This window comes from Trypanosoma theileri (genome assembly GCF_002087225.1).
Source record: "Trypanosoma theileri isolate Edinburgh chromosome Unknown TM35_Tth_6_V1, whole genome shotgun sequence".
Taxonomy (NCBI): domain Eukaryota; phylum Euglenozoa; class Kinetoplastea; order Trypanosomatida; family Trypanosomatidae; genus Trypanosoma; species Trypanosoma theileri.
In genome coordinates this window covers 266,098-291,748 of record NW_021639848.1, presented here as the reverse complement: position 1 = coordinate 291,748, position 25,651 = coordinate 266,098, and the positions used below count along the sequence as shown (strand labels likewise).

The following is a 25,651-nucleotide window of genomic DNA, read 5'->3' as shown; positions in this document are numbered from 1 at the left end:
ATCTGTGGTTTGGATGTATACACCCTGTTTCTCCTCCTTTTCTTCTTTTCTCTTTCTACTCTTCTTTCCGCTTAATATTCTTCACCCATCTGTAAGCACAGACGGCCGGGCTGATTGAAACAAGTATCTAACACAGAAAGGAGATAATAGACAATCACAAAAGAAAAGAAAAGAAAAGAAAGAAAGAAAGAGAATAAGAGAGTGTGTGTATATTGTAATCTCTCCTGCTGGAAATGCCGCCCACGAGAACCCCGCGCCACCCCATTAGTATTGATAATGACGAGTCCATTGACTTCTCAGCCGTGGCAAAGTCCACAACATCCACACGGCCAGCAGCTCCACTCACATTACTGCAGAGTGAGACTGGACTGCAGCAACAACAACAACAGGCACCACCCGCCCAACAGGCACAAGATCCACGATTAAAGGCATATACACATCGTGCATTGCCACGCCGGCGTTTGGGATTTGGTGGGGCCGCAATAACTACAATGACTCCAGCAGTAGGAACAGGAACAGGAGCGTCTAGTGAGAATATGAAACTCTCATCTACTGCTAGTGTAACGAACGCTTCTATTAAGAATACTAACAACAACATTAGTAATAGTACTAATACTGCTACTAATAATGATAATAATAATAATGATAATAATAGTGGTAATACTAGTAAGGCTTTAATAGATGCTCTCTGGCGTGAAGAGGCGGTACGAAAAGAAACAGAATCGTACCAGAGTAGACGTGAGACATATGAACATCAATTGCAGGCTCTCTTGCACAGTGGTGCAACGACGACTCTCAGAGATGATGCCGACAAGAAGGAAGTAGTGCCGCCGATTACATATTCTTTATTAGATCAATTCTTTGCCTCTGGTGTTCCGGATGTGGAGCCGTGGGATCTTTGGGCATTATCCATACCACGATACGGTGTGGCTAACATTGCGGGCAGTGGGATGGATCGTGTCTATCACCCGGTGTTGCCTGAGACACACTACTCCCAACACTATATGCATAAAGATGAGGAAAAGCCAATAGTGATAAAAGTAATGAAGACACGAGAGGAGTTGCGTGCTGAACGACGAGAACGTCTGCGTAAAGCGAAGGAAGAGCGTGATCGAGCTAAAAGACTTGCTCATCAAAAACAACAACAACAACAAGGACAGGAAGAAGTAACGAATGGTGATACACTTACCTCGAAGAGTGTCACTGTGAAGGATCGTCTCTCCAACAGTAATCTCCGATATAATCTTTTTAGCGAGAGTGTACTTAATCCTTTGAGTACTGAAAATAAAGTCTTTTCACAATATCAAGAACGATTTCTTGAACATCAACGACGAAATCATGAACGACATGTTGCAGCTATTCCTCATCAAATTGAAAAACGCAAACGTAATTTACATCGTCATGCAGAAGAGAATCCTGTATTTCGTGCGTACCGTATTTTCCCTATTTATACTCCTGCACATTTAGGCAAACTACGAAACTTTGCCAATGATGGTTTACTGCGTGGTTTCATTCTTTGGGTGTGTAATTGTGATGCGTTGGTGGTGTTAACAGGCGGTGAGGTTGCGGTCCGCCACGTGGAGCGGTGGATATTAGAAAAGATGCAGTGGGAGTCGCCGGAGACGGTTGCCGTGCGTCTCATGACATCTCCACTGCAGGACGCTGCAACTTTTTCATTTGTTTCCGCAAAGAGTCGTAAACGGGCACTACAACAGAAAAACAACACCGTACCTGCTGGTAATAGTAATAGTGGTAGTGGTGAGCAAGAGACAGGTGAGCATGTATACATGAATTTTGTGGATAATGTGCGGGATGCGGAGCGGTTTATGCAATCTATGCCAACAGAGGGACCTTGGAGAGATCTCACACATGTATGGCGTGCTTCTCTTACCTCCGGTATGGGAGTGGGTGGGTAGAGAGTGAAGGAGACACTCTCCTGCAGCTAATATAGCAGCAGAAAGATAATGGTTTCAGTGAGGAATATCTGATGTTGGTCAGATCCTCTTATTATTTACTACTTATTCTTCTTCTTCTATCCCTAAACCCAAAGAGAAGCCGGTGTACATGCCTGTATTCAACAGAGACATTGTTGATGCTCCCAGTATGCTTATTATTTCTCTATAAGCTATATAGGCATATGTATGTTTTTTTTTTCTTTTCCTTTACGCTTCATTTCCTTTATTTTTTTTTTTTTTTTTATTATTATTTTTAAATATTAAAATATAGAAACCACATTAGAACTCTAAGAAGTAAGAAAAGCGAAAAAAAGACTAAACAAAAAGTCATTTAAGAACCCCCCAGAATACAATCTACAGTATATAAAAGATGTTTTCCTACCCGCCGTTTTCTCTTACCAAGCCAATGTATGATATGGATACATACTTGGGCCGCTCGCTCTACTTTCTCTCTTCCATCAATCCTCTTCTCTGCCTTGAGACGGAGCGCTCACTGATGAAGTCGCGACTTCTCCTTGACCGCGTTGCCGCTGGTGAGAAGGTGTCTGCGAGTGACAAGGAACTATGGAAGGCCCGCATGGCTGTTGAGAACTGTATTCACCCCACCTCTGGTGAAGTGCTCTTCCCTCTCTTCCGTATGTGTGCGTTTCTCCCCATGAACAGTTTCATCGTTCCTTTCATGATGACCCCTGGAACTATTAACAGCGTCCCCCGCACCATCTTTATTCAGTGGTTTAATCAAAGTTACAACAGTGCGGTGAACTACGCCAACCGCTCCTCCGACAAACAGCCAATGGGTGAGTTGGTGAAGGCCTACACTGCGGCCGTTGGTATCTCCGTCTCTGGTGCATTAGGGGCTACCATGATGCTCAAGCGTGTGCGGGGCGGTACTCTGCAGGCCACCATCATTCGCGCCTCACTTCCGTTTCTCGCCGTCTCTGCGGCCTCCATTGCGAATCTCGCGTTGATGCGCAAGAATGAGTGGATGTCGTCCGGCTCTGGACTGAAGGTTGTGGATGAGGACGGCGAGGTGCGGGGATACAGCAAGGCGGCGGGATTCAACAGTCTGCTGAAGTGCTCCGTCACTCGGGTGGTGTGGAATATTCCCTCCATGGTGCTGCCAACACTTCTGATGGCACCACTCACCGCACGGGTGGCCTTCGCGCGTGGATATCCAATTCTCACAGAGACGGCACTGCAGATTGCCGGTCTCGGCATTGGCGTGCCATTCGCATTGGGTGCTTTCAGCACAACAGTGCACATTCCCGCAACGAGGTTGGAGCCGGAGTTCCATGGACTGAAGCGCAAGGATGGATCTCCAGTGGAGATGTTCACATACTACAAGGGTCTGTAGTGTAGAGAAGGCGAATACATAAGAACGCATATACATATATACATACATACATACATACATACATACCTTTATAAACACATACATATAGAACATATTGAAAAAGGTATATATTAATCATGTAAACATGTGTGTATACTTTTAAATATGTGTTGGTCTATGTATAAACAGTAGAATACCTATATACAAAGCCAACAGAAGGTGTGATAATGGTATGCAGAGTATGCTTCTGTTTTATTTTTAAACCATCTTTTATCTTTTTAAGAAAAAGGGGCAAATAAAGGAAAAAAAAGAGCAAAAGAAAACGGAAATACTACACACACACACATGCATGCAAAAAGCGAAAAAAAACGGTAAATAGAATGGATGTTTTTTTTTTTTTTTTTCGGGGAGGAACTCTTTTTCATTTTTACTTGGCAGAAAAGTATTGTGTATGCTTGTGTCGCTCTTTTTTTTTTGAGTTTATTTTCTCCACCATTTTTTTTTTTGTTGTTCTTCAATAAATGAATAAATATAAATATATCTCTATAGAGACATATTTATATCTATTTATTTATTTATTATTATTATTATTATTATTATTATTATTATTATTATTATTATTTGGAATTATGCCTTTGTACCTCGCTGGAGGTGGGGACTCAAGAAGACATAATTTCTCTCTTCCAGATAGTACATGTCTCGTAGGGAGCGTGGAACCACAAAAAGAAAAAAAAAAAAACGATGTTAACGTATGGATTTAGCATTCTGAAAAAAAAAATTTTTTTTTCCCCCTTTACTTGTTTTCGTATTTGAAAAGAAAAAGAAAAAAAAAGTAAGTTCGTCAAATTGATCCATTATTCTTTAATCCCTCTTCTCGTCTATTTTTTTGTAACGGGAACGGAAAAGAAAAAGAAAATATTTTTCTTTATCATTATATATATTATTTTTCTTTTCTCTTTGTTTGTTTTTCGTACTCTCCTTTGTTTTTTTTTTTTCTTCTTGGATTAATTGTTATTCCTGGTGCTATTTCTTCTTATCCCTAGGTCCCTTAAAAAAAAGAAAAGAAAAAGTATTAAAGAAATAAAGAACTTGGTTTACCTAAAGTTATCAAAAAGAAGACATTATTTTGTTTTTCTCTGAGTATTACGTACCGTCACTCATACATGAGTCAGAGCGACAATAGTCAACAGGCACCTGTGGGAACAGACCATTTTAAGGTATATTTGAAAGGTCCTGAAGCTGCAGCCAAAATAGGTTCTACTGTTTCTATTGCTGCTGCTAATACTACTATTACTACGAAAACATTATCAAACTCTACTTTAGTTGAGAAGAGCTTTGGTCCACCCTCATTAACATCATTTAACACCACTCCTGCAGCATCTACTGCAGTGGAGTTTACTACTAAAGAGTCCCTTGTAAATTTAATTACCTGTGCCTATGCCCATTCGGGTTACCCAACTTCCATCTCTGCAGGGAATTCAGGTAGTGTTATTTACGGGGCATTTGTAGAACTGCGTAATCCCTCGCTTAATAGTATCACATTTCCACCAGATGAGATGATCGTTCTCTCTGACATTCCACGTGAGTCTGCTGGGGAGATGAATGGAGTTCACACACCCTCCAAATCCTCTGATAGCCCGGCAGCAGAGGAGCCATTAGTACGTGTTGTCTGGAGACGAGGTTCGCATCTGCTGAACAGTCGTCTGGCAGAGAAATTGCCCACCACAACGGCGACAGGCCCAACACTTAATAGTCCCAATTCTTCCTCTTCTTGTGGAATAGTTCTCCCACGACTGGCCCCAAATTCTACTCCCCAGCGTTTGGCTAAGTGTCCAGACGGTCTTTGCGATGTGAAAACCTCTCCACGTCTTAATGAGATCGTTTTGGGTTTTCAACCAAATGTCCCACAAACAGATGGTAATGCGGCCCAAGACAACGATACTGGTGAAAACGACGAGAATGCTATTGGTAACGATAATAATAATAATAATAATAATAATAATAATAATAATAATAATAATAATAATAATAATGAGGAAAATGGTGGTAATTCTTCAGAGGCAGTCAATCCTCCACTAGAGAGAGGGATTCCATCTGGGGAAGAAATTAATAAAGATATACCCGTTCAGACTACACTGATCAGCGCTAATAGCTTTAATCATCTCACAATGTATGGAGTAAGACATCAGGAAGGAAAGATTTTGTCTACAACTCCATTACAGTCACTCGTTGCTACAATACCGACACGGAAGATTACTGCTCACTCTCTTTTTTTTCTTAGCACGATTGTTGGGAAAGGTTACGTTGCACCTGGATATCAAGAAGGAGGATCTCCTCAAGTTCTCCATGGAGCGGAAGTGAAACCGGCGAAAAAGAGTTGGACAGTACGTAAGTCATCAGTGTCCAGTAATCTTCCGAATTTAGCAAAAGGTGTAGTAATGAACTTTGAGGATGTTCAGATGGAAGGAGGAACTAATGGTGGTAGTAGTAGTAATGTAGTAAATGTTGCTGCACTCCATGTAGCGGTAGAACCGTATTTACTTTTTGGAAATCAAAGTGGGGATTTATTTCTTTTTAGTGTTTTTGAAGAAAAAATTGTGCAACGCCTTAACTACTCAGGTGGTATTTTTTGTTACAGTAATTCGGAAAATTCAACCACACCAAAAAAACAATTAGTTAGTAGGCCAGTAACTTGTATTGTAGAGGTTGAATGTGGTATTGAAAAGCACCTTGCGGTGGTGATTGATCGAGCCTGTTCATCAAAGGTGAGAAATGAGAATACTTTCGCAGTTCCTTCTGTTACTCCTGATGGAATTCCGCCATCTGTATTTGCGGCCGGCTTTGATAATGGACATGTTCTTCTTGTTAGCATTACACTTGGTGGGGCGTGGCTGAGTGGACATACCACTTCATTTGGAGAACGACCTATTCGAGGAATTGCAGTGCAGACGCCTCACTTTTTTTTACGTCTATGGTCTTCAGAACGGAGAACACGGGATACCACATTTTCCTCACCTCACAAAACACAAAAACAAAAACAACAACAAAAGGATGAGGTGGAAGAAGAAGAAGAAACAGGAAAATTTAAGGAGAGTAATGTTTCTTTTACACATATTGAATTTATTTCATCTACCACACTTATTCTTAGTGAGGATAGCGCTGTAGTTGCTATTAACTGTGATGGTGGGATGTTACGTCTTGTTAAGGCCTCCAATTTGGAGGTGGAGTTGTGTCGAACTGTTGCACTTGCGAATAATACACCTGGTGATTTCTTGGCAATTCAGTGGGTGCCAAGTTCTGCTGAATTCACATTATATCCAGATCTCATTGTTGTCACGACTGAAGATGATAGCATGATGGTTTATCAGTTTCTACAAATGAATGGAGGTTCAAAAGGTAAGTTTACAAATACGTTTTCATTCCCTGAGGAAACAGGGCCACCTGGTCCAATGAATAGTAGTAGACTCTTAAGGAACAATAGTTACCAACGTACAGGTGAGAGTTTGGTATTTCTTGAGCGTCGTCGTTTTCATCGCTCATGGGTAGGAGATTTATCTTTACTACCCATTTCAGATGCTCGTTTGTTAATTGCGACATCTTATGATGGTCAAAGTTCTTTTTGGCCTATTTATCATAGTGTTGTAGAGCAAAAATCGAAAGATCATTTTTTACCAACACAGTTCGAAAGCAGTTCATTTATCCAAGAATGTTTCTATGATTGTATCATTCAAGATGATAGCAGTCAGTGTATTAGTTCGAAACTGACGACGACTGTTTTGGCTGACGAACCAGCCACATCCGTAGTATTACACACAGATCTAACAGTTCGATGCACGGTTGGTGGTGCTGGATGTAGTCACTTCCTTGTCTCACTGTGTATTCGAGGGCGTGTGAAGTTTTGGGAGGTGAAGTCATTATTGAGCTAAGTTCCTCTTAGTTGAGATATTTTCCTTCTGTTTTATTATTATTATTATTATTATTATTATTATTATTATTATTATTGTTTCCTTTGGTTGCTTGGAATCATTCTTCTTTGATTTCCTCATTTCTTTTGTACCCCCTTTTTTCTATTTACGTTATTTACGTTATTTCAAATGATTTTTCTTTTTCTTTTTAAATGCGTGTTGTTACTTTGGTTGACGTAACCATTGATATCTCTGTTTCACATGTATTCCCCTTCCCACTTTATTTGTAGGGATTCTTATCATGATTGTTATTATTATTATTGTTATTTTTTGTTTTCTCTTTCTTTGGACTGCTCGTTATTATTATTAATTTTTTTTCTTTTTCTTTTTGTTGTCATTTTCTCCCCGCTCCTTCCAACAATAAGAAGAAGGAAAAGAAAAAAAAAGAAAAAAAAAAAGAGGAAATAAAGCGAAAGGGACCTACTGTGTATACATGACATTTTCCCGAATGATTGCACGTGGTGCAGAGCCATTTCTTTGTTCTGGACTTCGACGACGGGCAATTTTTGCCGCTTATAGTAACAATTACTTCACCGGTAGGGCAGTGACTGTAGTGACGTCTAGACGCACATACATGCCACTGCCGAATGATCAGACAGATTTCTCTCCTTACATTGAAATAGATCTGCCCAGCGAAAGTCGTATTCAAGCCATTCATAAGAGTGGTCTTGGGGCACAGGATTGGGTGGCATGTGAGAAGGTACATGGGACAAATTTTGGTATTTATCTAATAAATCAGGGAGATAAAGAAGTTGTACGTTTTGCAAAGCGTAGTGGGATTATGGACCCTAATGAAAATTTCTTTGGTTATCACATTCTTATAGATGAGTTTACAGCACAAGTTCGTATCCTAAGTGATTTACTAAAACAGAAATATGGTTTAAGTCGCATTGGACGTGTTGTGCTTAATGGTGAATTGTTTGGGGCTAAATATAAACATCCACTTGTTCCTAAGAGTGAAAAGTGGTGTACAATGCCAAATGGGAAACGATTTCCAATAGCGGGTGTTCAAATTCAGCGTGAACCATTTCCACAGTATAGTCCTGAATTACATTTTTTTGCGTTTGACATTAAATATTCTGTGAGTGGAGCGGAGGAGGATTTTGTGATGCTTGGCTATGATGAGTTTGTGGAGTTCTGCTCCAGGGTGCCAAACCTGCTGTACGCAAAGGCCCTCGTGCGTGGTACTTTAGATGCTTGTCTGGCCTTTGATGTGGAGAACTTCTTCACGCCCCTCCCCGCCCTGCTGGGACTTGGCAACTATCCGCTGGAGGGAAATCTCGCGGAGGGCGTTGTGATTCGCCACGTCCGTCGCGGTGATCCGGCGGTGGAGAAACACAACGTGGCGACGATCATCAAATTGCGCTGTTCGAGTTTCATGGAGTTGAAACACCCGGGGAAACAGCAGGAGTTGAAGGAGACATTTATCGACACGGTGCGGGCGGGGGCACTGCGGCGGGTGCGGGGAGATGTGACGGTGGTGGCGGAGTCTATGCTCCCGCAGGTGGAGGCGGCGGCGAACAATCTGCTGCTCAACAACGTGAGTGATGGGCGGCTCAGTAATGTCCTCTCGAAGATTGGACGGGAGCCGCTCCTCTCAGGGGAGGTGAAACAGGCAGATGTCGCCCTCATGCTGGCAAAGGATGCGTTAAAGGATTTTCTCAAGGAGGTGGATGAGTTGGTGCTGAACACGAGTCTCACGTTTAGAAAGACACTCATTGTGAATGTCTACTTTGAGTCGAAGAAGTTGGTGGAACAGAAATGGAAGGAGATTTTGCGGGCAGAGGCAGACGCAAAGGCGGAGTCGGAAGAGGCTGCAAAAGAAAACGCGTAAAAAAAAAAAAAAAACATCCATTGTGTGATTCACACAATGTTCTTCCTATTAATAGGAGATGGTGTTTGGGTTTATTTGTTTATTCGAAGCGTTTTTTTTTTTTTTTTTAATGACGATTATCTTTCTATATGTCTCTCTCTTTTTCTCTGTCTCTGTCTGTGTCTCTGTGTATGATGGAGGTTATTTTTATAATATATATATATATATATTCCTCCTATTGCTTCATTCCGTTTTTGGATTTATGAATTTTTTTTTTTTTTTTTGCGTTTACTCTTTGTTGATGATTGATGGACTTAACTTTATTCCTTTTCCACCTTTTTTTTTCTTTCGTTTCATCTCCCTTATTCACTTCTTTTTTTCTTTCTTTCTCTATTTGAATTTTAAAGCAATTCTGCTGTGTAGGTGAGAGTGGACTGGGGGTGTTGCTATTGGTTAGTGGTTGTTAGTGATAGTAAAAGGACACACACCAGTCAACTCTCTACATTTAACATGAGACCATCGCTTGCCCAAACCATTGAGGGTAAATATGGTGCTATGAATACAGAAGTAAGCGAAAACGGAAGCAGTAACAATGCTTCACATTTAAAGAAAGGTCATAACTTGAATGAGGGAATTAGTATTATTCTTCTTTCTACCTATAATGTTCCTCATGGACTAAGACAGTACGCATCCAATATGCGGATATCTACAAAGTTTGTAGAAGAGTACCTCGCAAACTATCGCGATGTTATTCTTCTTGCGAGGGAATATGGAGAAAAGACTGAAACAGAGCGAACACATCTTCGCCTACATCTTATGAAACTACGACAAAATGGTGGAAACACCGACGCAAACAGTTCGGCCTCATCTATTCTCGAACAACAACTCTCTGATCTCATGCATTGTGAAAATAGCGATACACAACCTTTCCTCCTCTCAGAGTCTTTGCGGTATGATCAGATCCTGCGGGATATGCGGCTGCTGGCGCGGGGTCTTCTCATTCCCACTGATCTTCTTCGTTATCATCATCATTGGCTGCTGCTGCAGGAGGACGTGCGGCTCACACTCGCCGGTCGTATTCATCACTGCCGCGTTGTGGCCCGCCGATCCCCGCCAGTGATTTCAGTGCGGCGTCTGTGGAGTGAGTTGTGGGAACTGCTCGGGGCAGCGTGGCGGCAGCGTCGACGACTGATGGGCGTTGAGAAACCGAAAGGGAAAGAAGAAGAATGTAGAGATGATAAGAATAGTGGAAGGAAGGAACATGAAAGTGATGAGGATGATAAGGAGAGTGATGCCTATGCATTTGGACCATTGCTCCCCCATCGTATTGGTGTAACGACAGCGAGGCATTATGCAATTCGATCTCCTTTATTAGCGTTTTTACGATCTCTGCGTGTGCAGGTGTGGGATACACCAACCAGCAAAACCCGTGGAAATAATGGGATATACACAACAAACACAACAACAACTACTAATACTAATACGACGAGGAACAGCCAAACAGGGTTTCGTGCACACTCTCCCTCATCACCTCGTAAGGCGGCGAAGGGTTTTTTAGGTAACTCTTCATATCATACGGAGAAACAACAACAACAATATCATCATCATCAGCTGATACACAATGCCCCTTTTTTTGATATAACGACAGAAGATGTGGAGGCTTGTCGGGTGCCTTATTTATCACCGCAGCAGTTTAAACATTTAAGATTGCATGGCGAAGATGTTACTGGGGATTGGCAAGGGACATTTGTGGCTCACACTTATTCAGATGATGTATGGAATATAGCTGTGTTAACGGTAGAGTTTATGTTAACAGGTTTTACACTCGCCAAGAGTTGTTGTGCTCATCCTGATCATCACACTCCCCCAACATCTTCACTATTTGAGGATATTGTAGAGATTCTAGTGGTATATCACAAGATACCATTTGAAGGAGCACAAAACTTTATCTACGCAACACTTCACGAACTTTCACTTTTGTTGCTGAAGTCTACAGTAAGGTCAGAGGAAAAGGAAGGACAAGACATGTATGAAGGGATGGAAAATAGTTCTAGTTATCAAGAAGAAGGACCATTACCACAAAAACTGGCAAAGGAGTGGTATTATTATCTTCGTGAAACATACAAAAGCGATGCTGATAACGCACTTCTTAGAGAAATTGCAGAAAATGGTCTTCGTTGGTCTCGTCAAGAGCGATGGGAGGCATTTCAATCTGCACACGCTCTTGTATTGAATGAAGATAAGAAGAATAACTATAATAATAGTAATAATAATGGTAATAATAATAGTAATGGGGGAAATAATTATGCAGAAGATGTTCTAAACACGTTGATATCTCCTTTAATGCCTCTCCATCCTATGCTGTTTTCTTCTGCATTAAAGAATGATCTTGATGAGAGTTTATTTTCACTGGATGCATATAAACTATCCTCATCCTCATCCTCTTGTTTCTCCCTTTGGGAGTTTCAAATGCAAATGCAGTTATGGCGTTTAAGTGTTGGACGTCACGCCGTTATCGATGGAGGCTGTCGAAAAGATGCCGAGGCAAAACAGGCCGTTTTATTTAGAAATTTTATTCGACTTGTGCGGCGAGCATTGAAGCTACAAAAAACAGAAAATGGAGAAAAGGGAAATATTTCAGGACACCCATATCATGATTTAGACCATACAAACACTTCATTACGATTACATGATGATGAAACCGTACAAGTAATGATACTGCATGAGTTTTTACGAGGATTGAGGGAACGTGGGGCCCTCTTTTCATATTGTGTAAATATGTTACCTCCACAGGGAAATAATAAAAATGATAATGTACTCAATGTATTTCCCTTTTCACAAGTCTTTCTTTCAATGAAAGATCTTCTCTCACTATTGCATAAAGATGTGATGTCACTTAGCGCCTCATCCCCCGCCACTTCTGTAACCATAAGTGTACTTGATAGTATTGTTGGTAACAAACTACATTTACAAGGTACTTCACCTTCTTTCTCTCCTACACGAGTTCAATTACCTTCAATGGTGACAGCGAGAAGAACAATACCAACAACAACAACACCTGGTGCAAAAGTGGAACTTCTCTCAATTGCGAAGCGAGTCATCCGCACTATGGATTTGAATATCGTGGATCAACTTAAATTAGTAACGGATCTTCGTAATCTTCTGCTAGTCCTACCAATGACAAGACGAGCATCACTGTTGTGTCAATACTTACAAGATGCTCATATTGCTGGAAAAGCAAGAGAAGTACCAATTCCTGCAACTATACGTGGAGAAGTATGGGGAGCTTTACTGCAAGTACCATCAAGTACTGCCCGAGCTAATGCTTATTATGCTTTGAACACCGCACTTCCCTCATCTGCTGATAGACAATTGTCTGTTGACATTCCACGTTGTCATCAATATCATCCATTGTTGGCATCAGCGGCGGGACACGACCGTCTTCGCTGTATTATAAAGGCATGGCTCTTAATGAACCCTGGACTCACATATTGGCAAGGCATGGATAGTGTTTGCGCTATTCTTCTTTCTGTTAGTTTTACCAATGAACCACTGGTATTGGCATTATTGCAGCAATTAACAGAACTCTTTATTCCACATGATGCTGTATCCTCCATTTCTTTACGAGTTCGAAGCATGGAGGATCATTTACACCAGTTTGCTGTACTAGTGCGATATTGTGATCCTCTTTTAGCTTTTCATCTTTTTGACGAGGTAGATTGTCGTCCAGAATTATTTGCGATAAGTTGGTTTCTTACTCTCCTTGCACACAGTTTGCCAGTAGGGAAAGTTTGTTTACTATGGGACTTTCTCTTCGTTTACAGTGATATCTATCCACATTGCCTAACTGTACTATGTTTATCAGTACTTTTACAACATCGAGATCGACTACTCGGTAATGATCTCTCCATCTGTATTTTGACACTAAGTCGTATGCAGAACATTGATGTCCAACTCGTATTATCAGATGCCGTAAAGCTGCTGAGAACGATACCACCTGCCGTTGCGTGTCTACCGTATTATTCAATGATGTGGAGTGAAAAGGTGCGGTGCCGCAAGGTTTCTCATATAGATGTTCAAACAATTGTTGAAGCTTTCCAAATGGAAGGAGAACTTAAAGAAAGACATCAGAAGCATATGTGGATGAGTTTAGGATTATTTCTTGTGGATCTCCGAACAGAGAGAAGATCAGCAACGGCATTACCACAACAGCTTGCACCTATGGAGGAACGTGTTATTGGGGCTTTACTCTTTCCCATGATGATTCCTTCAACAAGTGATGATCATACAGATTCCACAGTATTATCTCAACGCTTTATTACTAATTTGGCTACTGAACTGCTTTTGCAAACGCGCAATATGGCGATGGCAGCTCTTCCACCCTTTTCACCGTCTGCTACTTCAAAGACAATGTATACAGGAGATGAAACTAGTGAATCCTCTGCTTTTTTGGAGAAGCAGGTAATCTCTCCTCATATTGTATTATTTACACAAGGTTCTGGACAACGTGAGAGTGCAGAAGCAGAGTTACTTGCATTAGAGTTGGTACGATCTGGTACTCCTCATGTCTCCATTCTCCTTGGAGGTTTTGCTGAACTTAAGCGCGAGGCACCGCAGCTAATTGTGGAAGTGGAGGAAGGCTGATGAACAGCTTCTTTTTTATCTTTTTTTTTTTGCTACTTTTCTCACTTTTTTTTTTGTTTCCTTTTTCAGTGTTGCAGTGGTTTATTTATTTATTTATTCAATATTTTTATTTTATGTTGTGCATGGACACGTGCGTTTGTATATTTCCATTTCTTTTTATTTTATTTTTTTATTGTTATTATTATTTACTCTCTTTGTGTGTGTGTGTTTGTAATGTGAACTCACTTTGTGATGGATGATTGAACTTTCTCCTTTTTTTTTTGCTCTTGTTACCTCTCTTATTTCTACTACTACTACTACTACTATCGCAATAACTCTGTAAAAGATTGAAAGAGTAATATTTGTGAATTTAGAGGGAGATGGTGAAAATTCAGTGTATTGATGAGAAGGGCAATATCTGCACAGTAGATGTTGATGTAAACTCACTCGTTGACGACATGAAGGCAGTCCTTGAGGTTGAACTAGGTATCCCAATGGATGAGCAGGAGCTCAGGACTGCTAGTGGGATGATGCTATGCAGCAATGAGACCTTCAGTGCTCAAGGTATTGTAAGTGATACTCAGTTAACAGTGCGTCGACAACCTCTGCAGGAATCACAACAACCACCACCAAAACCACAACCACCAAAACCACAACAGCAACCACAACCACAACGCTCACAACAGCATCCGCAACAGGAGGAACGCTTATCGCTTGATGAGGCACGTGCACGTATTGAGCAACTTTTTAATGCAAGGATGGCCCAAGGACAAGGGGGGTGGCCCATGATGAATGAAAATGATCCGAATCTACAACAACGCATATATGATCATATTCAGGCCCGCAACGTTGATGAAAATCTGGAAAATGCTCTAGAACACGCCCCTGAACTGTTCATACCAGTAACTATGTTGTACGTAAATTGTGAAATTAACAAACACAAGGTGAAGGCCTTTATTGACTCGGGTGCGCAAAAGTCAATTATTAGTGCCCGATTAGCAGAGGAGTGTGGACTTACACGACTCATTAACACCAAGTGGAAATCTCTTTTACGTGGTGTTGGTGCAAAGCAGGCGATTGGTCATATTCACATGACAGTGGTGAATCTCGGTGGTCTCTTTATTCCCTGTTCGTTTTGTGTGCTGGAGGATGATAATATTGATCTTATTATTGGTCTTGACCAGTTGAAGCGTCACAGAATGATTATAGATTTGAAGGAGTTCTGCCTGCGCATAGACGACACGGCGATTCCGTTTCTTCCTGATCATGAAGTTCCTATGGGTAAAATCCCTGATGAAGAAGAGTTGCAAAAATTAAAGGGGGATGCAAATAAGAGTTCTGAGTCCTCTTCTTATCCGTCAACAGGGGTGACGTCGGCGGGAACAGCACAAACACCAGGAGTCGCTGCAACAGCTGGTGCACCAACTCGTACAACGGGTGGTACCACAGGTGTCTCCTCTCACACGAGTGGAAGTAGACAAGGTGGTGCGATAAATGAGAATGCTGTGGCAAACTTTATGTCACTCACTGGTATTGATAGGGAAAGAGCTATTTTGCTACTGGAGGCAGCTGGCTGGGACGTAAATATAGCCATGTCACTCCTTCTGGATGATTAAACAGTAAATGTATTATGGGTATTTCTCATCTTCTGACTTTTTTTTCCCCTTAAATTGTTAGTTATAGGTTTTTTTTCTTGCGACAGAAGGAATGGGAATCTGCTTTTCTTCTTTTAGTGGTAATTTGATTTTTATCTCGATATGTGGATATCTGTGTTTGTGTTTCTCTTTTTTTATATGGTTTTTATTTTTTTATTTATTTATTTGACGTCTCCACTGTATAGTCTCCACTTACATTTACATTTCATATGGATATGTTTTTTTTTTCCTTTTTTTCCTTTTTTTTTTCTTTTTCTCTCTTTAGGTTGTACAGGATGCGTTCTTCTACGAACCAAAAGGGGAACCGTACGGTTTTCTTGCCTCGTGCGACGATGTGTTCCCTCTCCATTGCGAATGCTGGCGGTAAAGAAATGCAAAGCCTTCCTTTGGTCCCTCATTGTGCTGAGGTGGCCCCTATGCCTGAACTGAACCTAGACGAGACGCTTCGTATTCGCAGCGTCTTCTTTGATCATATTCATGACGAGTATATCAACAACACCTTTGATCTCCGTGTGGTGTTGGCGGAACTTGGGCTATATCCCTCTGAAGAGGAGCTACAACTGCTGCTCGACACCTACGAGCACAAAGTGAACGTTACACATCTCTGCAATTATCTCCGCTTCTACAAGCGGGAGTATCAACTGACGGAGCGGGCCCGGAGGAGTGGTGCCCGTGACGGTGGCGGCGGCTTCTTCTCCCCGGAGGAGCGGGAGGACACGCTGCGGGCGTTTGTGGCCCTCGGCGGCCGCGAGGGGGGCGGCGGGGCGGTGGCGCTCGCGGATCTCCGCCGGGTTTGCCGCGCGTTTGGCCTCGCCGTCGACGTGGACGCGATGGCGCGGGATGCCGGCGGCGACGCGGAGGGGCGGGGGGCCGTCGACTTCGCCGCCTTCACGGCCCTCTGGCGCCCCCCGGGCGACGGCTCCGGCTCCAACTACTCGGGCTCCGCCGAAAGACGCCCCTCCCGCTCAGACACCACCACCACCGCCTACGACAGGGCGATTGCCGCAGGTGCACGACGGCGATCCGCCACACGCGAGTTTCCAGAGAACTATAAATTTCCACAAATTTCAGGAGCTTCCGTGCACACCGCTGTCCCACCTAACAGTAGCATTATGAATATCAACAACGGCGGCAATAATAATATCAACAGCAGCTACAATCCCCTCTCGGAAGAGGAACATCTACAAGCACTGCGACAGTATCTTTGCCCAGAGAAGTGTGGTAGTGGTCACGATGCAAGCTCTGTAAACGCAGCTAACAGTTCAGGAATCAACGGAAGTCCCAGTAATATCAGGCGCAAACCAGGCCGCAACGTATCTATACAGCAATCACTATATACCATCCCACAGGGTGAAGTGGAACGACACCGCAGCATCGTAGGAACGCGTGAAGAAGCTGGAGGGTTAGCAGCAGCAGCAGGAAGCGGTGGAGCAGATGAAGACGGAACGTTACCAGCAACTGCGGGGGGATTCCGTGCCCCAAGTCCTATGATTCTTTCACTACGCAACAGCGCCATATACAAACGTCGATTGATGACATTTACGCAGAGAAACAAAACAAAACCAAAAACAAGCAGAAGCCCAAGTGGGTGGACGCGATCTGCTTCAGTTGTACCTGATGACGATCTTGGACGAAGTTAGAAACCGCCAGGCGAAAAAAACAAAGTAGAAGAAAGAGGGAATGAAAGAAAAAGGAAGAACTGCTGGGCAAAAGAGATGCAAAAAGCAAAAAAAAAAAAAAAAAACAACAACAAAACAAAACAAAGTGATTCACCCATGTACATAATTATTATATGTTCTACGGAAGGAAATGTAATGACAATGGATAAGAGAAGACAAGTGAGCAATGATGATGATGAAAAGCGAAACAAAAACAAAACAAATGATCAATTGAAAAAAAAAAAAAAAAAAAAAAAAAGCTTTGCGTGCAATATATCATCATAACCTTTCCGCTTTGTAGCGATCCCTTGAACATGATTTTTTGAGTTGTTTCTCTTCTTGTTTTGGTTGTGGTTGTAGTGTGGTATTCAAGAATATAAGTGTATAATGTTACCCCTGATTATGATCTATACGTTTTATTTACTTTCCTCCCTTTTTTTCTTTTTTTCTTCTTTCCTCTAAATGTATAAATATATCAATTAGTGTACTATTAGCATAGGGTCTGAATGTATATGTGAGCAGTATTATTGTAGCCCCATACTCTCATGCCCCTTCGTGCACTGTACACCCCCTCATCTTTACACCGTCATTCACGACTACTTCCATTTGATGAGCTTTTCACCAAAGCGTCATCATCATCATCATCATCATCATCGACACCACTACCAGCCTTGCAGAGGAGATTTCCTGTTCCCAATGTATCTGTGGAAACACACCTTGGCGCAGCAAGTGAGTTGCCTAAAGGCAAAACGGAAGCAGCGCAGTCTGAGATGAAACTTAATTGGCTGCAACAGAATCTCCAATTGTTGTCGGATGGAAAAAAAAATCATGGATTGAATAGTAGGTCAAAGATGCCGGAGGGAAGCCCACAATGGCCACGCTATACACTTTTTCCACATAATTGTGGGTTTATCTACGACCCACCTAATGAGTCCAAACTAGCGTTTGTTACACCAGATAATTATTGTCATCTCTGTCGGGAGCCGGTGGAGGTGGCAATACGCCATTGCGCCTGGTGGGATCACGTAACACGACAGGCGGCTGTTCGTCTAATAGCAATTCACCCAAGAAGATGGGATCCTGCTGCGGTAGTAAAAGAGGCTGAGAGTTTTATGCCCGCTTCTGTTATGACAAGTCCAAAGCCTCATCCATTTTTGAAGATTTCAAAATCTTCAACTTTCACAGACCCCTTCATGATAGATATGAGCAGTTGCTATGGCTTTGAGAGGGAGGCAGTTGTGCGACGGACAGAGTTGGCAGCACTTTTGCGTCTCTTGTGTACAATGAATATCAAAAGTAGTACTAGTAGTAATAGTAGTAGTAATAATATTGATAGAGATAACCATAATAGTACAGATGATAGTGGGGAATGTAGTTCATTTAATGATCCAATTCTTCGAGAGTCACTCTTCCTTTCATCTGCTGGAAATCCAGCTGCAAATATCGGAGAACGGACATTTCGTGCGTATATTAGTCAATTGATCACTGTCCTTTTACCTCCTATGGCACCAGAACCAACAACACGTATACAACAACGTTGTTGGGGACGAAAAAATCTAGAGATAATGTTTGACTTCCTTGGTATAGCCTCATTACAGAAACTTGTTGGAGCCCCTACTGTGGCCGTAACAAAGAATGAGAAAGGAATCATAATGCGCCAAATTGTATACGAATTGGCGACTGTAATTTCACAGTGTGATGCGATGGAGGCAGAGATATTTTCTGCAGAGAAGTATAATAGAAATGCCTTGGATACAGTGGTACAGACTCGTTTGTTGGTGGAATTGACACTGCAGCGTTTGGCATATGAGTTGATTTATTTACAAACCACAGTATTGATGGAACAGGCATGGGAGGTATATGTGAAACTTGGACTCCCATCTGAGGCGATGGTAGAGGCAAGTAGTTTTTTCTGAGTTTCTCTTGTACTAATGAAAAGGAGAACTCTTTCTCCTTCTTTTCTTCTTCTTACAAGACGTTTAACAGTCTGTTTTTTTCTTTTTTTTTTTGACGGTTTTACTGTTTTTTTGTTTTTGTTATTGGAGGTGTCTATATGTATATGTCTGGGGAGGGATATTCTCAAGTGTGAACGTGTCTGGGATTCATCTTTTTTTTTTCCATTTATCAATCAACATTATGTTAGCAGTAGTAGCAGAATTAGTAAAAGAAAAAAAAGAAAACAATAAGAATAGTGGGGTGGTACTAACAAGTAATAACAAGGACACACACCACGCAGTAAAAAGACACACACAGAAGAAAAAAGAAAAAGAAAGACTTTCCTTTTAGTGTTTTCCTTTTTTTTATTTCCACCTCGGGAGTAAAGCTGAATATCTACCGTGTGTATCCTCTCACTTTTTAAGAGGAAGAACGAACAAAAAAAAAAAAAAAAAGAAATTCAAACCCATACACGGCAAAACAAAATGGAGGTAAAGAGAGACGGACTCAATTTGACCGCTTTACCAAGTACAGACACAAACTATTCCGTAAATGTCTCTACAAGGGATAAAAAGCGTTGTGAATCTCCCAGCAGTGCTGCAGTTCAACAGGATGCGGTGAATGCGGTTACCAATCGGCAGGGTTTATACCAACGACCTGAATGGATAGCCTCCCAATGCACAGGTGATGGTAATAAACATCAGCACTGCAGAGAGTTTGCTTCTGTTCCTACAGTGGAGTGCTCCGAAAGAAGTTCCTTAGCGGGTCCCACGAGACAAATGCCGGGGAGCTTTTGGAGACACCGTGGTGATACTTCTCGTTTCCTTCCACTTCGCCTAAGAGGAGGGGAGAAACGGCAGAGTCGATTAAATTCTACAGAAGCTTCTGTTAGTAATATTTGTTCACAACATCAACGTGGATTTTCCTCTGATGAGTGGAATTCCCACAGGAAATCGTGTCATGAATCAGAATCTAGTTTTTGCTGTGGTGAAGAAGAAAAGGATGAAGTTAGATTAGATGGTGATTCATATACTTATGAAACAAATAGTTGTGCTATTATTATCTCACTTTTTCAAGGTGTACCCAGAGAATTATTACGCTCACGCTATTTTCATGCATGGTGGCGATGGGTAGTACAAAAGCGTGAATCAAAATGGAATGATACACCTTTACTAACTTCATCAGCAGCAGAAAAAGAATCCCCAAAAGTATCTACTGCACCATTAACAGGGTTAGATTCAGAGTATTCCCCTCTTCACGCATCATCAATGACTCCACCGTCTAATACTCCTCATTGTTTAGCAGTATCGGACTCTTTAGACGTAAGTTGGCAACTCACTACGGGTGAAGCCTCCGGTATTTTGGCGACAGGAGCTCCAGTCTCAGGCGTAGAAGAACCAGAGTCTAGTAAAGGTACTCATTCTGTTGTATCTCGAGAGCCCCGCACACGATCACAGTTTAGGAATGTTTCTGCGCCTAGCGTCCCATCTGATGTTTTTCTCGAGCGTTCTGGACGAAGGCAAAGTGGACAGGAATCCTCCTTATCTTATGCATCAGGATATAATCAACAAACCACACATAGCCGCAATGATTCTTGGCGTGAGAATTCCGTACGTTCACAGGAAATGGTGTATGCTTGTTACTTTAGTTTGCTGGAAGATGAAGAAGAAGCGGCTCGCATTGTTATTGAGCAGAAAGAAACTGGTGTTCGGCGTAAAATCCTCTCACATGCCAAACATGTTCTCGATGAGGCTCTCATGTTAGCATTGTATGGGAAAAGGCCGGTTTCACTTCCCATGCTTTTGCGGGTGCCGTCTGTTGAAAATCAGACAATGGAAATGATGAGCCCTCTCAGTGAAGAACAGCCGGAGTTCACATCGACGGATTTACGCTCGACAAAGTCAATACCTTCGATTGTATGCACACGAAGTCCAAGTATAATACAGGCGAATGATATCCAATCACGAGAGAAACAGGAACCGCATAATGATAATGATAAAGAGAAAGAGAAAAAGCAAGAGAAAAAGCGGCAACCGTTGGTTCAAGAGAAGTTACCAACATCCGATGAAAGAAATCTACAGCAGTGTTCCACTAATTTATTAGTACCGTTAAATGCTCCTTTGCATCCTGTAGAAGCAAAAGAAAAACATAAAACGCCTAGTGAAGAGAAGAATACTGATAACAATCATATTGAAAAAACAGAGCCTCAGGTTAGTCTTCTTGAAATCACACGAAATTTAATGATATCTCCTTCTCTACCTTCACCTATTCCCACTGGGGATGCCAGCATCCGGATATACGATGATGATAATAATAATAATAATGTCGACAACAAAGAGAAAAATGGTGCGAAAAGGAACTTGAATGACTCTGGCTATAATACCACAGAGTTTTCACCAAGTGGTTCCCCACTTCTACGTAGATTCCGGTACACGGAATTGGTTGAACGGGAACGTGAGCGGCGTTGTCGAATTATAGTAAATTACCGTAAAGGTCTTGAACAGATCATCGTTGTATGTTTTGGTGGGCCTACCAGCACTACCAGCACTACTCCCACCAGCACTACCAGCACTACCAGCACTACTCCCACCAGCACCACCACTACTACTCCTACCAGCGCCAGTCCCCGCGATCTTCCTGCAGTCAAAACTACAGATGAAAGATAGCACAAGTACTGGTTTTTCATGGTTATTATTATTATTATTATTATTATTATTATTATTATTATTATTATTATTATTTTTCCTTCTTTATTTTGTTTGTTGTTTCCTACCCTTTTTTCCCCCCTTCAGAAAACGAAGGAAAAGTTATGCTAATTTCTACAAAATGGTAGTCCTCTGTGTGTGGAGTATTGTATCACAGGAACAGCTGCAGAGGGGGTGAAAAAAATGGGGTCACATATTCAGAGTCAAGTGGGATATATTTACGTGTGTGTGTGTATATTGCTCTGGATAAAGTGTATATATCTATATATATGGAAAGGGAGAACTTGTAGGGTTGGTCAAATAAGAGAAAGGTTTTTTTTTTTCTCTTTTCTCCGCTTCTTTTTGCTCTTTTTTTATTTTTCAGTGTAGTTGTGTTTTTTATTTATTTTGTACTTCAATTATGATACTTCCCCTTCTATTCCATACTATGGTCTGATTATATATATATATATATATATATATATAATGATATCGTACTTGTTGCTGGCCATTCAAAGTTTTTTTTTTCCTGTATTTTGATTATCTGTTCTTATTATTCCCTTTCTCTTATTATATATTGCCAAGAGACCTTTTTTTTTTTTTTTTTTTTGGAAGTCTCCCTTTCACTTCGTTTCTTTTACTCTTTTGCGATTCTATTACGTAAACGGTGAGTCTTGGTTGTATTTATATTTAATGTAGTGATATTTTCCCTTTACCTACACCCACTGCTTACTAGTACAAGATGAGGAAAAAAAAAACAAAAAACGAAGTCCATACGTCATCAAAACGGTTTTAAAAGAAACCAATACCCATATTTTGTTTGGGTGGAAACCATATTAAATCAAGAAGAAGAATCGTTTATACACAGTCGTTATGGTAGAAGCCATTTTTTGTTGATTGCCTTGTTTTTTTTTTGTTTTTGTTTTTTTGCACCTTTCTTTCCATTTTTTTCATTCTCTGTGTGTGTGTCTAATAAAGTAAAAAGTGTATTTACAAATAGGATACATATTTAATCCTCATAAGGATGATGACGTTTGGACCTCCCTTCACTGGGCCCCAGCATGGCATTATGAGTAATTCTTGCACTGCTAAAGTATCCATTTTTGCGTTGTTGTTGTCATTAGTAGTTCTATTGACTGTAATGCCATCCTGTGGGGAGGCCCGTCATCTCTTGGCGGTGGATATTGGCGTGGATTGGGTGAAGGCCGCAACACTGGGAGCGAGTGCTGGCCGTAGTTTACCCGTGCGGGCCAACGTGGTTCTCAACGATCAGGCAAACCGCAAAAGTCCACAATGCGTGGCGTTTCGTTTTGTGCCCTACAGTGGAAATGACTCACTGCGGGGAGTCGAGCGGGTGTTTGCGGAACAGGCCTACGCCCTCGAGCCGAGGTTTCCTGAACAAGTTGTTTGTGGAATGTCATTACTTGCCGGCCGTCGGGTGCCGTTAAAGAATACAGACAAGAAAGATGATGATTCCACAGAGGGAGAGAGGGATGAACTCACTGCAGAAGATATAGCGGCCATGTCTTTTTCAGTGCTGCCACGACCTCCACATGATACGGCGATGATTCGTGTTGTGAATAGTAAAAACAACGGCGGGGCAAATATGTTGGAATTCTCTGCGGAAGAAATTGTTGGAATGTATTTAGCATACATGAAACAAATGGCAGAACGCGGTCTAGACGGTGAGCCTGTGCGGCATCTCACTGTAACTGTACCTTTATTAGCATCTCTCGCACATCGACAGTCCATTGTAGATGCAGCCGCAATAGCTGGTTTACGCACTGTACGTGTTGTACATGGCACTACAGCAGCGGCTGCACAATTATCCTATCTTAACTTGGGACAATTGTTTAGCGGACCAGGAATCTCTACAACTGCAGCAGCAGCAGAAACATTGTCAATTAGTGAAAAGAATGCTAAATATGTGATGATCTATGATATGGGAAGTCGCAGAACGGAGGTTGCGGTATATCGTCTCACTCCATCGAAAAAGCATTTAGGAACCATCACACGTATAGCTGTGGTGGTGAATAATAACCTTGGTGGTCGTACATTTGATCACTGCATCGCTCGCTACGCAGAGGAAAAACTTTTCCCAAAAGCAACACCGAAACCAATAGACCCGGTGCTAAACAGACAAACTTCTACACCCGCTGCAAGAAGAGCAGCTATAAGTTTGATGCGAGGGGCGAATAATGTGCGCGAACGTCTCTCCGTTAATCAAGAAGCTCCACTTGTGGTCCAGGGTGTTGCAGATGGTGGGGCAGGTGACTTTACTGCAACTATTTCACGAACGACCTTTGAAAAGGAATGTAATGATCTCTTTGATGAAGCCGTGCGGATGCGTGATCAAGCTATGGAGCAAGTAAACGAAACACTCACATCACTTCAGAATTTAACTCGTTTTGAGGTGATTGGAGGAGCAACTCGCATGCCTAAACTATTACTTCGCTTAAGTGATGGCTATGGTAAAATGGTGGACCGCACTCTTAACGGTGATGAGGCGGCGGTGGTTGGTGCTCTATACATGGGTGCGGAAAAGGCGAATATTCCCTTTCGGGGCTTCCGTATAGTAGAGAAATTAACCAATGATGTGTACTTCTCTGTCTCACCACCGCTTCATGCATCGGCAGAAAAAGTAGAAAAGGAAGATCGTAGTGAACGATATCTTCTCTTTGCAAAGGGAAGTGTAACTGTGCCAGCGGTACGCTCACTACACTTTAAGAATCGTACTTCTGATTTCACATTCTCACTGGAAGATAGCAATCGGTACTTTGTGCGGGCAGTGACGGTGTATGATGTAAAGGATGCCGTAGAGTTGGCCCAACAAGTCCCAGAGCGCATGCGTTTAGGTAAAAAAACAAATTCCACCAATACTATTGTATCTATTGATCATATGAATGTTGTCGTGGAGGTGACACTCTCGGATAGCGGTATACCATTTGTGTCTAACGCGTTTCTTCAAGCCACTTATACGGAGGAGACACCAGTAGAGATTGATACGGCTAATAAAACGGATAGTAAAGATAAGGAAGCGACAGAGGTGGAGACTATCCAAGACAGTGGAGAAGAGACAACACAGGATGAACCACTGCAGCAGCATCAAGGGGAAGAAGAAAAAAAAGAAGAAGAAGAAGAGGAAGAAGAACAAGTAGAAAATGAGGAAGATACAGGGAATCCAGTTAAAAAACATATGAAAGAAAAAGATGACAATACCACTAGTACTACTACTGCATCATCACCAGAGGGAGATGGATTCTCTGAAGAAAAAAAGAGTATAACATATTTTGAACGTTCTTTTCCATTACATTTCAGACCAGCGCTGGTATCAACTGGTGTTAATATGAATAATTCCGAAGCAACGGCTGCACGTGATCGCCTTCGTGCCTTTCAACAAATTGATAATGAGAGATTACAACGTAGTGCTCTTCGTAATGATATTGAAGGACTTGTTCTCCACTATAAATCTCTGGACGCATGGGACAAACCGACACAAGGTGGTGAAGGTGAAACACAGTGGAAAAGTGTTGTAACAGATGTTTCAAGTTGGCTTGATGATGTTAGCGATGATGTTGAGGTCTCCGCATTGCAGTCGCAGTATGATCGACTGAAGAAACTACAAGTTGGGTAATTGGACTCTGTGAGAGTTGAATGCTTTTTGCTTTTAGCATCTGTAAATGTTGTGCGCATTTCCTTCTTGATGTGTCTGGAATAGAAGGGAACCCCGTTTGTTTTGATGTTAGTGTTGCAGTCAATGACCTTGTTTTTTTTTTTCTTCTTCCTCTTTTTTCTTGTCTGCTCTCTTTGTTTCTATTCATTTGTTTTTTTTTTTTGCTGTTGAATGTACCACGCATTTTTTTTCTGTTTTTTTTCTTGTAGCATTCTGCAAACCAGGAGGAGGAGGAGGAGGAAGAGAAGACGAAGAAGAACAGAGAGGGGAGAAAAAAAAAAAAAAAAAACGTAAAGAAAAGAGGAAGAAAGGAAAAAAAAAGGCAGATCTTGTAGATCAGACAATTGGGTTGACTCT

At 41.7% G+C, this 25,651-nt stretch overlaps 10 protein-coding genes across 10 annotated transcripts; all 10 read left to right on the top strand.

The window, feature by feature from the left end:
* Positions 1-233: 233 nt before the first annotated feature.
* On the top strand, positions 234-1,916 carry TM35_000061990 (uncharacterized protein; the record flags this gene model as incomplete). Its single annotated transcript, XM_029023236.1, has 1 exon — positions 234-1,916. The coding sequence occupies one exon, from the start codon at positions 234-236 to the stop codon at positions 1,914-1,916; it is 1,683 nt and encodes a 560-aa protein (XP_028885260.1).
* A 445-nt stretch (positions 1,917-2,361) lies between these two features.
* On the top strand, positions 2,362-3,309 carry TM35_000061980 (putative tricarboxylate carrier; the record flags this gene model as incomplete). Its single annotated transcript, XM_029023235.1, has 1 exon — positions 2,362-3,309. The coding sequence occupies one exon, from the start codon at positions 2,362-2,364 to the stop codon at positions 3,307-3,309; it is 948 nt and encodes a 315-aa protein (XP_028885259.1).
* Positions 3,310-4,451: 1,142 nt separating this feature from the next.
* Positions 4,452-7,214, top strand: TM35_000061970 (uncharacterized protein; the record flags this gene model as incomplete). The annotated part of the gene is made up of 1 exon (XM_029023234.1): positions 4,452-7,214. The coding sequence occupies one exon, from the start codon at positions 4,452-4,454 to the stop codon at positions 7,212-7,214; it is 2,763 nt and encodes a 920-aa protein (XP_028885258.1).
* A 472-nt stretch (positions 7,215-7,686) lies between these two features.
* On the top strand, positions 7,687-9,087 carry TM35_000061960 (mitochondrial RNA editing ligase 1; the record flags this gene model as incomplete). The annotated part of the gene is made up of 1 exon (XM_029023233.1): positions 7,687-9,087. One exon carries the CDS (start codon positions 7,687-7,689, stop codon positions 9,085-9,087), a length of 1,401 nt encoding a protein of 466 aa, XP_028885257.1.
* Positions 9,088-9,576: 489 nt separating this feature from the next.
* TM35_000061950 (putative GTPase activating protein) lies at positions 9,577-13,710 on the top strand (the record flags this gene model as incomplete). The annotated part of the gene is made up of 1 exon (XM_029023232.1): positions 9,577-13,710. The coding sequence occupies one exon, from the start codon at positions 9,577-9,579 to the stop codon at positions 13,708-13,710; it is 4,134 nt and encodes a 1,377-aa protein (XP_028885256.1).
* Positions 13,711-14,069: 359 nt separating this feature from the next.
* On the top strand, positions 14,070-15,305 carry TM35_000061940 (DNA-damage inducible protein DDI1-like protein; the record flags this gene model as incomplete). The annotated part of the gene is made up of 1 exon (XM_029023231.1): positions 14,070-15,305. One exon carries the CDS (start codon positions 14,070-14,072, stop codon positions 15,303-15,305), a length of 1,236 nt encoding a protein of 411 aa, XP_028885255.1.
* A 314-nt stretch (positions 15,306-15,619) lies between these two features.
* Positions 15,620-16,984, top strand: TM35_000061930 (uncharacterized protein; the record flags this gene model as incomplete). Its single annotated transcript, XM_029023230.1, has 1 exon — positions 15,620-16,984. The coding sequence occupies one exon, from the start codon at positions 15,620-15,622 to the stop codon at positions 16,982-16,984; it is 1,365 nt and encodes a 454-aa protein (XP_028885254.1).
* Positions 16,985-17,547: 563 nt separating this feature from the next.
* Positions 17,548-18,918, top strand: TM35_000061920 (uncharacterized protein; the record flags this gene model as incomplete). The annotated part of the gene is made up of 1 exon (XM_029023229.1): positions 17,548-18,918. The coding sequence occupies one exon, from the start codon at positions 17,548-17,550 to the stop codon at positions 18,916-18,918; it is 1,371 nt and encodes a 456-aa protein (XP_028885253.1).
* A 504-nt stretch (positions 18,919-19,422) lies between these two features.
* TM35_000061910 (uncharacterized protein) lies at positions 19,423-21,603 on the top strand (the record flags this gene model as incomplete). Its single annotated transcript, XM_029023228.1, has 1 exon — positions 19,423-21,603. The coding sequence occupies one exon, from the start codon at positions 19,423-19,425 to the stop codon at positions 21,601-21,603; it is 2,181 nt and encodes a 726-aa protein (XP_028885252.1).
* Positions 21,604-22,648: 1,045 nt separating this feature from the next.
* Positions 22,649-25,255, top strand: TM35_000061900 (heat shock protein 70 (HSP70); the record flags this gene model as incomplete). The annotated part of the gene is made up of 1 exon (XM_029023227.1): positions 22,649-25,255. The coding sequence occupies one exon, from the start codon at positions 22,649-22,651 to the stop codon at positions 25,253-25,255; it is 2,607 nt and encodes an 868-aa protein (XP_028885251.1).
* Positions 25,256-25,651: the final 396 nt, after the last annotated feature.